We start from the raw sequence: 15,073 nt of genomic DNA, 5'->3' as shown, positions 1-15,073 counted from the left end.
TTTATTTGGTTAAGACCCACTAATCTGTTATAGGGGGGTTAATTTTTCTTGCCTTATAGTTGAGCTGTTTGGTTTGACAAAGCTCAGCAGAAACTTAGTGTGAAATCTAAGAATTTCTCCCACATTCTTTAATGCCCCCAAACATTGCATACACTAGAAAATGTCTTCAATGTGTATTTTACCAGAATTTTGACACTGGTCAAAAATTTTACACTGCCAACAAAGAAGACTCAACTTCTCAGATATATAGTGAAATGCGTTGTTGTGATCTAGGAATTGGTATATAGCAAGTTTCAATTGAGTATGTTACATACAAGCATTAAATTCTCAGATAATTCTTAACCTCAGTGATGAGCCTAAATTTACTCTGCCTGGCTTTCTACACATGGCATTTCAGGGTACAAGGTGTAGCATTTCAATGTATAACATATACGTAGTGAACATACGTGTTAGTATCTTCGTTATTAACATCCTTTTTTATTGCTTGGCTGTAATTTTTGTAAAGGTAAATTGCTTTTGTGATTTTATATTGCTTTTGTGTGTGTTTTTGTGGTATATGTTCAGAAGCTAAGCCATCCTTGGTATTTTGTTAGCTTTGCAGAACCCTACCCGTGTACTCATTATAACTAATTATGTAAAAACAGATTTCCAGTACTGTTCAGCCTTTGACTTTTTTACATGTTTAAAATGTTGCTGAAGTTTTGTGCTGTTTGCCAAACTCATGCAATAAATAAATGATGTGTTATTTAAAAAAAAAAGAAAGAAAGAAAAATCAAATCGTGTGGAGGCTGGATTGCCATTGAGGCTGAGGTGGGGGGATGGGTCGATGAGGAGTTTGCCCAATAGAGACCAACAGGAGCCAGTTTGGAGACATTTGAGAGAGCGCTGCAGGGTTTGCCGAGCCATGTACTGTGGTGTTGAGGGAAGAGTTTACAATGGCTCCCAGAATTCTCCTTGGGGAGACCAGCTCCACAAAGGTAGAGCCACTAATGAGGGGCAGGCACCTGTGTGCACACCTATGATGGAGTGATGGAGCTTTGTTCCAGGACACTGAGGTGGAGGGTGTGGAAATATAAGATGACTGCAACCCAGACACCAGCTGCGGTCAGTCTGCCTATTTAAACCTAGATAAGGCGGATTGGGATTCTCATACCTTGACGTAGGAAAGGTCTTGTGCCCTCCTGTGTCCCCTGATTTCTGCGAACTCTCAGGTTTAAACTCTTCTGGTCACTTCTGGCTCTGAGCCAACCCCATTTTTGGTCACCCTCAATCACCATGCCAGACTTGTGGTCTATCCATCACCACGTCGACCCAGATGCCCCTTTCTTTGAAGGGAGAAAGCCAGTAATTTGTGCAAGGCCTTGTGCACATGGCAGACGTTATACAAGACTTGGGGAGTTGGATGGGTTTACGTCATGGAGGTGCAAAGAGCAAACTGCACTAAATTACCTCTCAGATCTTCTCATTTCAAAACATTCTTTGGGGCATCTTAAGGGCCGCCTCTTCCCACTGTGGGCATCCTCCCACCTGCCCCTCATTCTCTCATCTTCTTGTTGATATACCCGCTGCCTCCCCACCCCCAATTATTTCAGGAAATTCCAAATTCTTCTCACTATAGCACAGCAAGAGCTCCCTCTCACCCCTTCTGAGCTTAGCTCTAGGCCCGTGTTTCCATTTCACAAACCCATCCAATCCATAGTTGAGTAAAAGAGCATCTTGGGATGCACATTATCCGCTGTGCCCAGAGAGTAGTAATTGTAGTCACAGATAACATTTTTTCAAGATTATGGAAAATGTAAAGTACTATCTCCTTGAATTACTCTCTCCCACCTCGTCCCCTCTCCCCCTCCCTGGTGAACTCTCTCCTTTGGTAGCTGGAGACCCAAGGTGAAGAGTCAGGCACCTCCTGTCTGAGGCCCCTTGTCTATGGGTAGGGCTGGCCCTGCTTTTCCGCCCCCTGCCCCCTCCCCATCAGTCTGACAGCTGGTTCAGTGCTGTTCTCCAGTCTCTCCTGATGACACAACACCCCTGGCAGGAAGGTGTCTAAATTTGGGAGGGGCTGATAGACTGGGGAAAGAGGGCATTTCTTCTTCATATAGAGCCTTGTTCACAGTGTTTGTCTTAGAACCAACTGGAGGACAACCTTGCACCCAGTTCATCATTGTGGTATCAGCCTCATTTCTTATAACTTGTAACTGTGCCAGGCAGACAGGTCTTTGTTATCTTTCAAGTTCACCCCAGGACACCAAAGGGCCACGGCTGCTGGAATGGGAGGGTCCTGGCACCAGTTAACACTAGGGACCTACAAGGATCCCTCTAAGGGAGCGGGAGGGGGTGTGTGTATACGGGAAGCCTTCCCACACACTCCAGGCCCTGAGTCGTCTTGCCTGTCTATCCATCCTTCTGGGAGACAAGCACCTGCTATTGTCAGAATCTGCCCTTGGCATTAGGCCTTCAGAGAGGAGTGAGAAATTGTGTCTCCAGAGTCCACAGTCCAGTGGAAAAAGACTCAAAACATAAATCACTGTAAAGAGCTCCATCTAGGGATGCAGAGGAGGGTCCCCACCGGTTCTCTGGCTGTTAGAACACGGGGGTAGTGGTGTTCCAGATGCAAAGACTGAAAAGCGTGTCCCAGGTTACCTTCCTCTGCTAGACACTGGGTACACAAGGTGACAGCGTCTGGCCTGGGGCTGCGGCAGACTGGCACAGGCTCTGGCACTGGGACCTCTGACTCCACCCTGAGGCCAATGGGGCATGGCTAATGGGAATGATGGGATTTGGGTTTCATAAAGTACATGGCCGCAGAGCAGATGAAGTCCTGGGGCCGAGGGAGCAGTTAGTAAGGAGGCTGGGCTCTGTATCCAGCCCTCACGCTACTCCACGTTCATGGAGGGCAGGCCTATGGCTGCTGTGCTCCCCACTCACTATTCTGAGCCCAGACTCTCATACACTGTGAGAAATCTTACAGAGTGTTATGGACCGAATGTTTGTCTCTCTCCAAATTCGCATGTTGAAATCCTAATCCCCAGTGTGATGGTATTTGAAGGTGATTATTAGGCGATGAGGGTGGAGCCCACAATGGGATTAGTGCCCTGGTAAAAGAGACCTCAAGAGAATTCTCTCACCCATCTGCCACATGAGACACAGTGAGAAGACAGCATCTATAAACCAGGAGGTGGGTCCTCACCTGACATCTGCCCTTTCCTTGATTTTGGACTTCCAAGCCTCCAGAACTGTGAGAAAATAAGAGTTCGCTGTTTAAGCCCCCTAGTCTATGATATTTTTGTCATAAAGCCCAAGCTGAGACACAGTGAATGCAGTCAGAAGTTGAGACAGCCTGGGAAAGGTGGGGCTCCTTGCAGACACCGGCTCTTGGCATCACACACCTGTGCGAGGCGGGGGCGGGGAGGCCCCGGGCCTAGCGTGGGTCCCAGGCTGTGCGCCAACAGTACGAGCTGCTGCGCAGGACGCTGCCACAGCAGGGACGCGGCCCGCACACCATTCAGGAACGGCTGCGCTTTTTTGCCTGGGGCGGCGGGGGTGGGGGGCACCTGGCTCTTTCTGACAGGTGTCATCTTTGATCCTTCGGGCTCTCAGTCCCTGCAGGGGAGCAATGGTCATGGGGGTGGGGACAGGGACAAGGCTCGTCTTTGGGGCTGGAGGACACCCAGATCACCACCTGGCTCACCCGCTACACCGCCCTGGGTGCCCCTCCGAACTCCTGCCTTTACAGTGATGAGGGCAATGGTGAAGTCCACTTGAGGATGGGAAACGGGACCCCGAAGTTCTGTTTTCCTAGGGAAAAAGGAAAATAACACTTTGTCCAGACCAGAGTTTGATTGGATTTAAAAAAGTGTATTGGATTTCCAATACTAAATAAAAACATGAAATTGTTTTTCAAAAAGCCATAGAGTTTACAGCATCAACTACAGAAAAGGCCAAACAAGTGTGTACAGAAACTAGTCCCCAGCAGCCCTCCAGGTCCCCTTCCAGCAGGTGACAAGGCAACAGACACATTTGCTCCAAATCCTCCTGAAGGAAGCTGCTGGTCAGCAGCTCAACTAGGACATTACAAGACACACAATGGTTTAATTTCAAAAATCACAGGAAAATGTAAGAAAATGTATTAAACTGTGAAAAGGTGCAATACAGAATAACTTTCTTTTTTCTTAATTTAAAAAAATCCCCCAACTTTGAACAGTTATTTAAAAATAGGCCCCTCCCCCCACCCCAGTTCTGTGGCAGTATCCAGGTACCAAAGCCCTGAGGTAACCAAAGTATCAGGGTTCATGGGAGGGAATGCCCCGAATACCGAGCATGTTTCTTTGGACAAAAGGTAAGACAGTTTCTGGGGAATCTAGCCCTCCTGGTGTCCAGAGTGTTCTGAGTGCTCTTTTCAGGATCAGTTTAAGTGCACTGGGTTTCCAGAATCCGGCCTGGCACTATCCTCCGTGACCAGCTAGCAGGGCAGCAGGAGTTCCAGCATTGCACTTTTCATTGCCCCCAATTGAGAAATAGAGTTCATCTTCTAGAAAAGCAAATGTGTGGTAAGACCGAAATAGGGGAAATAACCAAGGTACAAAGGCAAGTGGGGCGCCTGTGTGGCCGGGGCAGAGCGCAGGCCCCGGGGCAGGCGGGTCCGAGCGCCCACTGATGTCCTCAGCAGCTGGCCTCTTCTTGGCTACAGAACCAAAGCGCAATCCGCCTTCCGCACTGCCTTCCACACTCTCTTCTGGGGATTTGTTGGGGAGTAGGGGAAGATGCCTGAGGGTCAGTCCTGTATTCTTAAGAGATTCTTTATATTAAACAAAGAGAAAAATCTCAGCTCCTTACATTTTTAAGAAAAAGCATACAAGAACCTCCTGCAAAGGCAAAGGCTTCTTGTGTGGTCAGCCTCTCAGCACACCTCAGAGACCTCCTGCTGCCCTGTTCAAATCAGGGGCTTAGCTGAGCTGCTGGGATGGTGTGTAGGAGTTGGGGAGGCCACTGTCCCCGTCCCCCGCTACGTACAGAACAGTGTTCAGAAAGAAGTGGGGAGCCTCACTGGTGCTGCAGTCCCTGCCTGCTTCATTCTTGCTAACGCCTCCCCCGTGGGGCTCTGAGGCGTGGAAGTGAGAGCTGGACTGGCTGAGGACAGGAACTAGGGAGAAGCAAGGAGTCCTACATGGGAACAAAGTTCCCTCCTTAACCTCCGACTTCCCCGAAGGGGACACATGGTAACAGCAGGAAAGGGTCTCTAACCTCTTCTCCGATTTCCCAGGAACTCGGCCAGGCTCGTGCCCTGTCCTGCCATCACTCCTGCAATACAGCGCCTGACTCCTCAGCGTGGACATTCTTATCAGGATATGACCAAGACACCAGGGCAGCTACATCCTCGAACCCACCTATTGCACAGAAGAAATTTTTAACTAGATCCAAATGAAACTCCAGTTGCAACTTAGTGACAATAGAGATGGACATGCCAGGACAATAAAGAAGATGCTTCCATTCTCTGCAGGCTTCTGGAAGGAAGTACAATGACTGAAACATTCACAGGACCTCAGCAGCCCCTCCATTTCCAGTTCCCAACCCCCCCAACGCCCCCCACCCCAATACTGCAACTGCACAGAAAGCAACAAACAAGTCTTTTCAATGTTACATTTCATTCAGATAGATCTGTAATCTCACAGTGATGAGAGGAGAAAGTCAGGCCTTTAATAATTATAATAAAAAAAATAAAAAAGCTTACAAACAGCAATGCAACAGTTCCTCCCCCCTCTCAAAGTGATGGATTAACAGCTGGTAGAGGATGCAATGACTCAGAATCAAAAATAAAAACACAAAACAAGCCAACCCCTGGAACAACCCACACTGTCAATGACTTTCCATACATAATTCAAACAAGTAGTCAAACGTCAACCACTTGTGGAGAACACCACAGACTTCCTTGGTTTTTGATAGTGTTTTTCTTTTGAAGGTAAAATAAAATAGGACACAAATAAAATTGTACATAAATGCCAACGTCTACACTCCATAAAGGCGATGCCGTCGCAGCATGAAGACACAGCCTGACCACAAAGTGAAACAGAGGTTGCACTTCTTGCCTCTTCCCTGGACACAAAATTTTGGCCCATGGTGCCCAGTCCTGCAGGGTATCGGCAGGCAAAGGGAAGCTGCCTTGACACGGCGTCTTCCAGGCCGACCAGGAGAAGGCAGGCGGCCAGGCCTGGAGCTGGCCCCACGCGGGGGTGCTGGCCGGGCGGCCTGCTCACTCTGTGTTTTCAAGTGCTGTCCTCTCGTGCTCTGTACAACTCCTTGTTTTCAAGGCTAAGTCCCAAGACTTCTAGACTCAGGTCTGGAGTCACGTCCCGGTCAAGGTCGTCATGCTGTCGTGATGGCATTTAGGTCCTTCATCAGTCCTTCCAGGTGGGCCATCTCTTTGGTCAGCTCATCTGGTTCATAGCTCTACAGAAAAGAGAACAGTTACCAGGCACAGTCCAAGCAGCCGTCCAGAAGGAGGGCCCACAGAGAGACATCAAAGTGTCAAGTGGTCAGTGACAACACTGCCTAAGAGACTGGACCACCCACGCCCCTGCTGGCCCAGCAGCATCAGAGGTTGTAGGATGTGCCCAAGCCAGCAACCACTCATTTCTTTCCACTGCAGAATGCCTTTCCTCCAACCCACACTGCCAGGGTCACGAGGACCTCACTCGTCCCTTCTAGTCTCTGTTGGACCCAACACAGTTGGTATGTCCCCTGTATCTCTGGGCCCCAAGCTCTCCTCCTAAGAGCGTCCTGTACCTGGAAATGCAGAGGCAGAACATACTTATTGGAATGTGGGAGTGAAAGATCAAGGAGAGACCCTGTTGATTTTTGTTTTGACAGCAACCATGCAGGCACGTTCCTCTCCAGCATGCTGCTCAGGAAAGGTCATGAAGGGGGACTAAGGGGAAAAAGAACACGTGGATGGTTCAAACCAAGACAAGAGGACCAGAGAGACAGGACACAGTTAAAAGGAAGGCAGGTGGGTGGGCTGGTGTGAGAAGCTAATCCAAGCAGATCAAACCCTCAGCACAGCCCCAGTTCACAGGAGCTGCTCAGTGCTCGCCTGATGAGTGAGTGAGCGACTCTGCCTCACACTTCTGGGCCAGCACAGAGTATCAGCGTGCCCAGCACACTCTCAGGCCTTGGGACATGCACCTAGTCATCCTGGCGGGGCTGGTGGCCCTGCGAACTCACACTCTCGGAGTCTTCCAGCATCCTTGTGGTCTCCTGCACTTCAGGGGCACTGGGAACCACCACTGGCATAGGAGGCCGGCTCCTTCCTAAAGTCCCAATGGAGGCCGTCTTCACCGCGTGAATGTGATGGTTTAGAGCTGAGGGGGAAAGGGCACCATCAGGTGTGTGGCTGAGCTTGCTCCCCCAGACCTCACGAAGGTACCCAAGGTCCAAAGGCTGCTAAGGGTGAGGGATGCACCCAGACCCAGGGCAGAGATCCTGCTCTGAAAAGGCCCTGGAACAAGATGGCAGGAGGGAGAAAGCAGGGCATCCAAGAGGCCAAATGTTCCATTTGGCTTTAGAAAGCTCATCTCCTAGTCCAGTTGCTCTCAAAGTGTGGTGGCCCAAGGGCCCCTGGCAGGATATCTGGGAGGTCAAAACTCTTTTCATAATAATGCCAAGACAGTTTTTGCCCTTCCACCAATGGTACAAAAGCAACAGTGGGTAAAACTGCTGGAGCCTTAGCACAAATTAAGGCAGTGGCACCAACCTGTAAAGTCATTCACGGACATGCATACTTGCAAGTTTAAAAAGAGCCAGTTTAAGATCATCGTTAATGAAGTAGCAAAAATTATGTTATGAAATCTCAACCTTGATTACACATCTTTTAAATATTCTAAAATGGAAATATGGGTAAAATACTTCTGCTGTACACCAAAGCATAATAGCTGTCTTCAATAAAGGGACTTGTAATTGAGTTGTGAGCTGAACTGCTGCTTTCATCACGAAACATCAATGTTAGGTCAGAGAAAGACTGACACACAAACCGGTTATTCAGACTTGAGCATTTGGCAGATATTTTCTAGAAAGTGAAAGAAGTAAAGTCAGTCACTTCAGGGAAAACAACGGACAGTATTTATTTTCAATGATAAAATTTAAGTTTAAAGTGAAAAATCAGAATTTTGAAAAACTTGTATCTGCCACCATGAGCTTGAGAGCTTCCCAATACTTCCAGACATTGCTGGTATTAATGAATGTATTTTTAGATACTGTTTAACAAAATGTATCAAAATTCGGAGGATCTGTGTAACTTAGTGAACCATTACTTTCCAAAGACCAACATGTGATGTTCAGTACCACGCAAAGTACAAGATATATGGATTTATTGGAACAGAGTACAAATAATTATATGGTTTCTGATTCCACATTACAAACAAACCTATAAGAAACTACAACTTGTTGAGTTTGCCATAGTATCAAAAAAGAATATCCACAGTTGTCTTTAAAGGTTACAAAAATAATCTTCCCTTTTCCAACTACATATCTGTGAGGCCAGATTTTCTTCAACCAAAACAACATATTGCAACAGATTAAATGCGGAAGCAGGTGTGAGAATCCAGCTGTCTTCTATTAAGCCAGACATTAAAGAGATCTGCAAAAATATAAGACAATGCTACTCTTTTATTATGGAAGTTATTTTTCATGAAAAATACGCTATTTATCTTAACATGATAGATTTATTGCTATTTTTAAATGAATAGTTTTAAAATCTGTTTTGATTTCTAATATAGTAAATCATGATAGGTTCAACCCATGTGAAGAAAAGCTCTTGTGCAGCTGCAACAGCTTGTAAGAGTTAAAAAGCGTCCTGAGACCAGAAAGCTTGAAAACCAGTGATTTATTCTGAAACAAACCATCATAATAGAGAAAAATGTGAAAGAGTAGGAGGCAGAAAGCACGCCTTGGAGGTGAGAGGGCTTTTGCTGAGCTGGGTGAACTCGAGGAGTTAACTTTCCTTCTGCAGGGTTATTCCTCCACTCTAAGGTTCTTGCTTGTTTCCAAGTCTTGGCCTCCCTGACCCTTCTCCAGCTGGCAGGAACCCTATGGAGTGAGGCAACTCTGGGAGGAGGCTGGGCAGACCACATCTGTTGTTCATACCCATGCCACTGGCTTTTACTGCCAAGGACTCTGCACCCAAAACACAATTCAGAAAATCAGCCCTTGCTCCCCGCCAAATTATTCTCTGGTTTATATATGTTCCCAAAGGAGGAGCCCTTACACTCCCTGAGAGGGGCAATGCACCCTGCAACACTAAATTGCAGGGATAAGCTTGGAGGACATTTGCTTTGTTCCTCTGCAAAGAAGAGGTGGCTTGCGCCATAAGCCGGAGCCAAAGGGCCCCTCCAGTGGTGCTGCTGTCCCCACTCACCTTGCTGGGATAGTAATGGTGTGCTTGGCAACGCTGGATCATAGGTGGGAGGACCTGGGGGAGGGATTGCTGGCACAGCAAAGCTCTTCAGTGGGTGGGAAGGGCGAACGTGGGCTGTAGGAAGACTCTGGCCTGAATCTTCCTCTTGGGAGCTGGCCAAGTAAGAGGAGCTGGTAGCACCTTCAGGATCCTGGTGATCAGCACAGCATGTCTGAGACGAGGAGGCTGGCATGGTGTCAGTGCTGGGGGTGTTTCGAACAGATTCTACAGCAGGAAAGTCCAAATGTTAGCATTTATTTTACCATTGAACATATGCACATTCCAGGGTTCTGGCTACCTCTAAGGGCTCCTGAAACCAGCTCAATAAGCACTTAGGATCAATGCTAGTCCAAGGCAACATGGATTAGCACCACTGTCAAGGCTAAGTAAGAACAGTCTAATCTAAGAGTCCCGAACAACCAGATGCTGGATTTGTTTCACCTACACAACCAAGTGGTCACAATTTTATAGATTTAAAGTTCGTCTCAGTACTCACTATGGAGCACATATCAAGGTTCCTGAGATGTTGTCTATTAAGATGTAAATAAGAAGAAAGAAGGGACTTCCCTGGTGGCACAGTGGTTACGAATCTGCCTGCCAATGCAGGGGACACGGGTTCGAGCCCTGGTCTGGGAAGATCCCACATGCCGTGGAGCAACTAAGCCCGTGCACCACAACTACTGAGCCTGTGCTCTAGAGTCCGCAAGCCACTACTGAGCCCATGTGCCTAGAGCCTGTGCTCTGCAACAAGGGAAGCCACCGCAATGAGAAGCCTGCGCACCTCAGTGAAGAGTAGCTCCCGCTGGCCGCAACAAGAGAAAGCCCGCATGTAGCAACCAAGACCAACGCAACCGTAAGTAAGTAAGTAAATAAACAAATAAATAAATAAAAGGAAGAAGAAAAGAAAACTGAAAATTTCAGTCATTGATTGACAGTCTCAGAGACTAGCCTTTCACAGACAACATGTCTTACCACCAAGACTGGCTGGGTACCTGACAAGGACCAGCTCTGCCTGCGAGGCCTGGTGGTCACTGCAGGAGAGGCACACAGGCCCTGCATGCTCTCTGGCTACTGTGCACACCCTCCCCTGAGCAACAGCCCCACAGCTCAAGTGAGACCTGGACAACCAAACAGTCCAGAGGCCTGTAAATGGCTTTAAGATCATGCCATGAGGTATTTGGGGGTCCAGAGAAAGAAAAAGCCTGGAGACGGGAAAAACTCAAGAACATGACAAAAATCTCAAAATATGTGAAGAGGGGTCAGAGTTGTTCTGGAAGGCAGCATGGAGGGTAGTAAAAGCACTGGCTTTGGAGTCAGATAGACCTGAACCCTAATCTCTACACACAGACTGAGCGAACTCGGCAGTCACCAAATCTCTGAATCTGTTTCTTCACCTATAAAAAAAGGGAGAATAACACATAATTCACCAAGGATTAATTAAGAAAATATATGTAAAGTGGTATACACAGGGTTTGAGTAATTGATAAGGTTCTTTTCTTCGTAAATTACCCGAGTGCTTACTCTGAGCCAGGCACCATGCTAAGTGCTTTACACTCATTAGCTCATTCAATCCTCCTAGTGACTCATTAGACACTGGGAGGTTAAGCACCGCCCAAGGACACAGAACCAATGGGGCAGGATTCCGAATCCCTGCCCGAGTCCCAAGTCCATGCTCCATCCAATACACATCACACTGCTCTTCCATGCCCAATACCACCTGTCCCCCGACTCTGCAGGGGCAGAAGCAGCACCAAGTCCCAGGGAGACCATATGAGGAAGACCTTTCAAATAGTGTGAGCTGGTGCAGATCACCATCCCCACCCTGAGGAGGGGTCTGGAGGATACCAGCTCAGGGCCATAGGCTGCACCAGGTAGCCTGAAGGAGGGCCTCCCTTGATTCCTAGAGTCCTCAACCTTATTAAGGAAAATAAACCCTTTTAAGCAGTAATGCATGAGCAACCTGCAGAAATCCAACCTTTCCCTGCCTTTGTTGCTGAGATAGCAATGAATCTGTTCCCTTGGGCTCTCAGGAGATGGGCCATGGCAGTCATGAGTGCTACTCCCTTAACTTAAAGGCCTTGGGTCTCAGCAATGAGGGACTCATACACCCTCCCCAAGTGTTGAGAGCCTGGCTGTGATAACCCTCCCAGGCCTAGGTCACTTCTTGTCCTTTCCAGGGGTACGCTGAGGATCTCACTTCTTATGCTTGCTCAGGTCAGCTATCACCACACCTGGGGAGCTGCTGGTCCCACCCTGTGTGATCCTGGGCCGGGTGGAAGCTGGTTAGTGAGGGTTACAAGGATGAGGAGAGAGAAAGCAGGCTCTAGCCTGGACCATGTCAGACTGTACTGGCAGATATGTTAGGTCAGCTCTGGGCACACAGGCCTACCTTGGATGTCTCAACTGCCTTAATTTGATGCATATGCTTCTGAGGGCCAGAAATGGTGGGAAATGTGAAAAAGGAAAAGAGGGTTGCCTACATGAATCAGAGTGTGGAGCAACTCCAGAGGGCACCAGCACACTGTATTCTCTGTGAAGGGTGTGCCCTGAAATTGTGCAACACATCTGGCCCACGAGGGAAAGTATGTTGTAACTAAAATTTCTGCTTTGGTGAGGGACCCTACTTCCCGACTGACCTCTCAGAGTTGTCTAAGACACACAAAGTGAACAGTGGCCGAGCGCTTGGGCAAGTGGAAAGCACGCTTTCTGCATCAGGTGGTAGTGACATAGTAAATGTCCAAGGAAAAGACACAGCCAATGCCCTCTAGAGCAAAGATGGCCCTGGACAAGGTCTACTCATGCCAAGCCCACATCTACAGGTCTGTGGTAATACTGGGCTCTAGAAACACAGGAAAACACAACAGGAGGAGAACTTTGATCACTTCTAGATACCTGCTCTACATTTCAAATCCATCTTCAGTGGCTCCATTACAAGTTTTACCTTCTTTTATCTCTGGTCATTAGAACAGGAAACCCTTTAGTGGTACAAATAGTTACTTTTCCTCTTTTCGCTTTCCGCCTGAATCCATACAGAACCAAGCTTTTATCAACACTGGACCACTTGGACGAGGGGTGGGCGAGAGCCCTATGCTTCTTGCCAACCTTCAACCCCCTCCTTGTCCAAGAGGGAGGAGGAGAGGGCTGATCTGATCGGAAGACCCTGCCATGTACTTAGGTAGGCCCATATCCCAGTGGGTGAGGCCTTTCTGCCTTAAAAATGGAGAAACAGAGTCAGGACACAAAAACCACTTTCTAAGAGCAGGTTTGGAGGGCTGCTTTCTTGTCTGTTCTGTCTGAGATTATGTCTGTGAGGCAGCCTTTGGTTCTCCATAGCCTCCTGTAGACTGTCTTTCCCTAAAGGCAGGACCCCACACCTGGATTTGGAGGGAGGGGGAGACCAATTTTAGACATGAGTTCAAGCAGCATTCTCCAAACCAAGTAAAGGTTTGGGAGTAGATAACTTTCGGAGTTATCAGGCATCTCTTAATAAGCTTTGACCTCCATGTGATGCTTTGGGTATGTTTATAATTGATCAAAACGTTAAGGAGGAAGGGATGTTACTGGCAACCCAAGCTTCTAGCACGAAGTTTTGAGGTTCTTTTAAAATGGAATTCACTTGAAATTCCCTTATTTTCCAGAAATACCAAAACTTAGTTCTACTAGTAACATATGTAACTATTAAAAGATAAGTTTCAAATGATGGAAAAAGAGTACACTGTATAGATGAGAAGTGGGTTTTTTTGCACCTTAAAACTGAGAAGATGGAAATTAATGAGGAACAGTATTTATTCCATTTGCTGTCCTCTCACCTTCACTTTTTCTTCCTTAAAACTGTTTCGATAAAGCTGTTTAAGATTTCCAAACTGGGACATGTTAGTCTGGCAATGTATATCTTTAAATACACTGCAGATTGTCAGGCTAATTTCCTATCTATTTTTAGAGATGATCTATGCCTGTGAGCCCTTTCTAATTTCAGTCATCCACTAGGCAACCTGAGGTTTACAATATGCACAAGCTCAACATGGCCACTGGCCCTGCTGTCCCCAGGTGTTGCTCTTACTTTGGTACATGGCAGAAGTAAGTAATTAAGGCCTAACATTAGAACTACCTTATGGCTGCCCTAAGAACCTTCCCAACATTAGGCAAAGGCAACATCTAGTGTCCGAAAATCACCCAGAATACATTTTCCTTTCAAACTGGAGGATTAAAAAAATAAACAAACTGAAAATATGACGGAATTAAGAGGCAAGATGATGGAACAAGACATGGTTATGTGATTAGAGTTACGTTTTTACTAAAACAACACCTTGCCCTAAGCACTTAAAACGTAGGGGAAAAAAATGGACTGAATTTTATAGAAACAAATTTGAGTCAGTAACAGAAACGTTATGATAAACAAATAACACTGAAAAAAAATTCCAAATCGTTCTAAGCAGGGCAAGTCCTCCCCATTGCAGCCTGCCGATGCTTTTTGGAATGCTTTCCACCTGGGGCTCCATCCTCATCTCTCACCTGTGGAATTGGCCCTGTCTGAAAGGGACATGGATGTGCCAATGGGCCATGAGCTGCCCGGGTGGTAGAGATGACTGCGAGCTGGAGAAGCGAGGCTGCTGGAGTGGAAATGATGGTGAGGGTTATCGAGGGAATGGATGGGATGGGCACTAATCACAGCTGTGAATGAACACAAGACAGAGAAATGCTTAACATGCTTGCACAGACACACACATATCACAGTTCAAGAGCAGTTACCCCGCGCCCCCCCCCCATACTGTACGACCACTTCCTTGGCTTTTTGGTGGCAGATGGCTGAATTTGGACAATTAGCCATGGGTTTTATACTTGCTTTAAAAAATCAACACACTCCTATGCATATGTCTCTAGATATACACAGAAAGAAAAAACCCTGATGATTTTTACTAAAATGTTAACAGTGATCATCTTGTGGGGAAGAGTGGTGAAGAATCCAAAAAAAAATTTCTTTTGGTTTATCTTTATTTTCCAATTTTTCTACAATAAATATGGATTATATGAGTTATTAAAAATATCTCCTTGAATATGTCATAAAATATAAATCCATAAGCAAACAAATGGTGGTTTGGGTATCTAGTATTTTTTTCTCTTGCTTAAAAAGACAGAAGTCCCTTTTCCTTTGAGTATATTCCTAATTCATTCTGTCTCTTCTTACTTGCTGAATGAAGCATGAAATAGGTATTTAGGCTGAATGAATAAGTTAGCTGTTTAATCAGCTTTCATCTTAAAAGGAACGCAAGTGGAACTGAATTCTTACGTTACAATCTAGTACTAAAAGCATGAAACACAGGCCTAGGGCACCATCTCTTCCTGCTTCCAGTCTGGGAGCTCAGCCACATCCATTCACATATTAAAAGATAAACGGATTTTTCCTAAATTGCCTCTTTCCTTCCCACAGTGGCTAAGGAATTCAATTTGCTGCATTTAGCAAACAAATCCAAAATTTCACACAGATGTTCCACATACAACTTTCTATGAAGACAAAGTGCTTCTTTAATGAGGCTTCATTATCAATCCCAGAGATACAAACAAACAAAATCAGAAGCCCAGTTGGGATATAAACTTTTCTTAGGTACTCCCATAGAGTAGCTGGAGAAG

The 15,073-nt window shown here is 46.6% G+C and overlaps 1 protein-coding gene across 5 annotated transcripts in view; it reads right to left on the bottom strand.

The window, feature by feature from the left end:
• Positions 1–5,602: 5,602 nt before the first annotated feature.
• Positions 5,603–15,073, bottom strand: part of NEO1 (neogenin 1) — a 240,200-nt gene continuing 230,729 nt past the window's right edge. For 3 of the 5 annotated variants that reach the window (XM_029239256.1, XM_029239257.1, XM_029239258.1), the window contains exons 25-28: positions 13,958–14,116; positions 9,407–9,670; positions 7,219–7,355; positions 5,927–6,444 (exon numbers count right to left, since the gene is read on the bottom strand). In XM_029239256.1, the coding sequence (XP_029095089.1) occupies positions 6,361–6,444; positions 7,219–7,355; positions 9,407–9,670; positions 13,958–14,116 (644 nt within the window). In that variant the 3' untranslated portion in view covers positions 5,927–6,360. Of the gene's footprint in view, positions 6,445–7,218; positions 7,356–9,406; positions 9,671–13,957; positions 14,117–15,073 lie in introns of all 5 variants that reach the window. The other 2 variants (XM_029239259.1, XM_029239260.1) reach the window with 1 other exon arrangement.

Source organism: Monodon monoceros, unplaced genomic scaffold, assembly GCF_005190385.1.
Source record: "Monodon monoceros isolate NGI ecotype Baffin Bay Population unplaced genomic scaffold, NGI_Narwhal_1 Super_Scaffold_21, whole genome shotgun sequence".
Taxonomy (NCBI): Eukaryota; Metazoa; Chordata; class Mammalia; order Artiodactyla; family Monodontidae; genus Monodon; species Monodon monoceros.
Note: the sequence above shows the minus strand (reverse complement) of the source record. Positions and strands in the feature narration are given on the sequence as shown.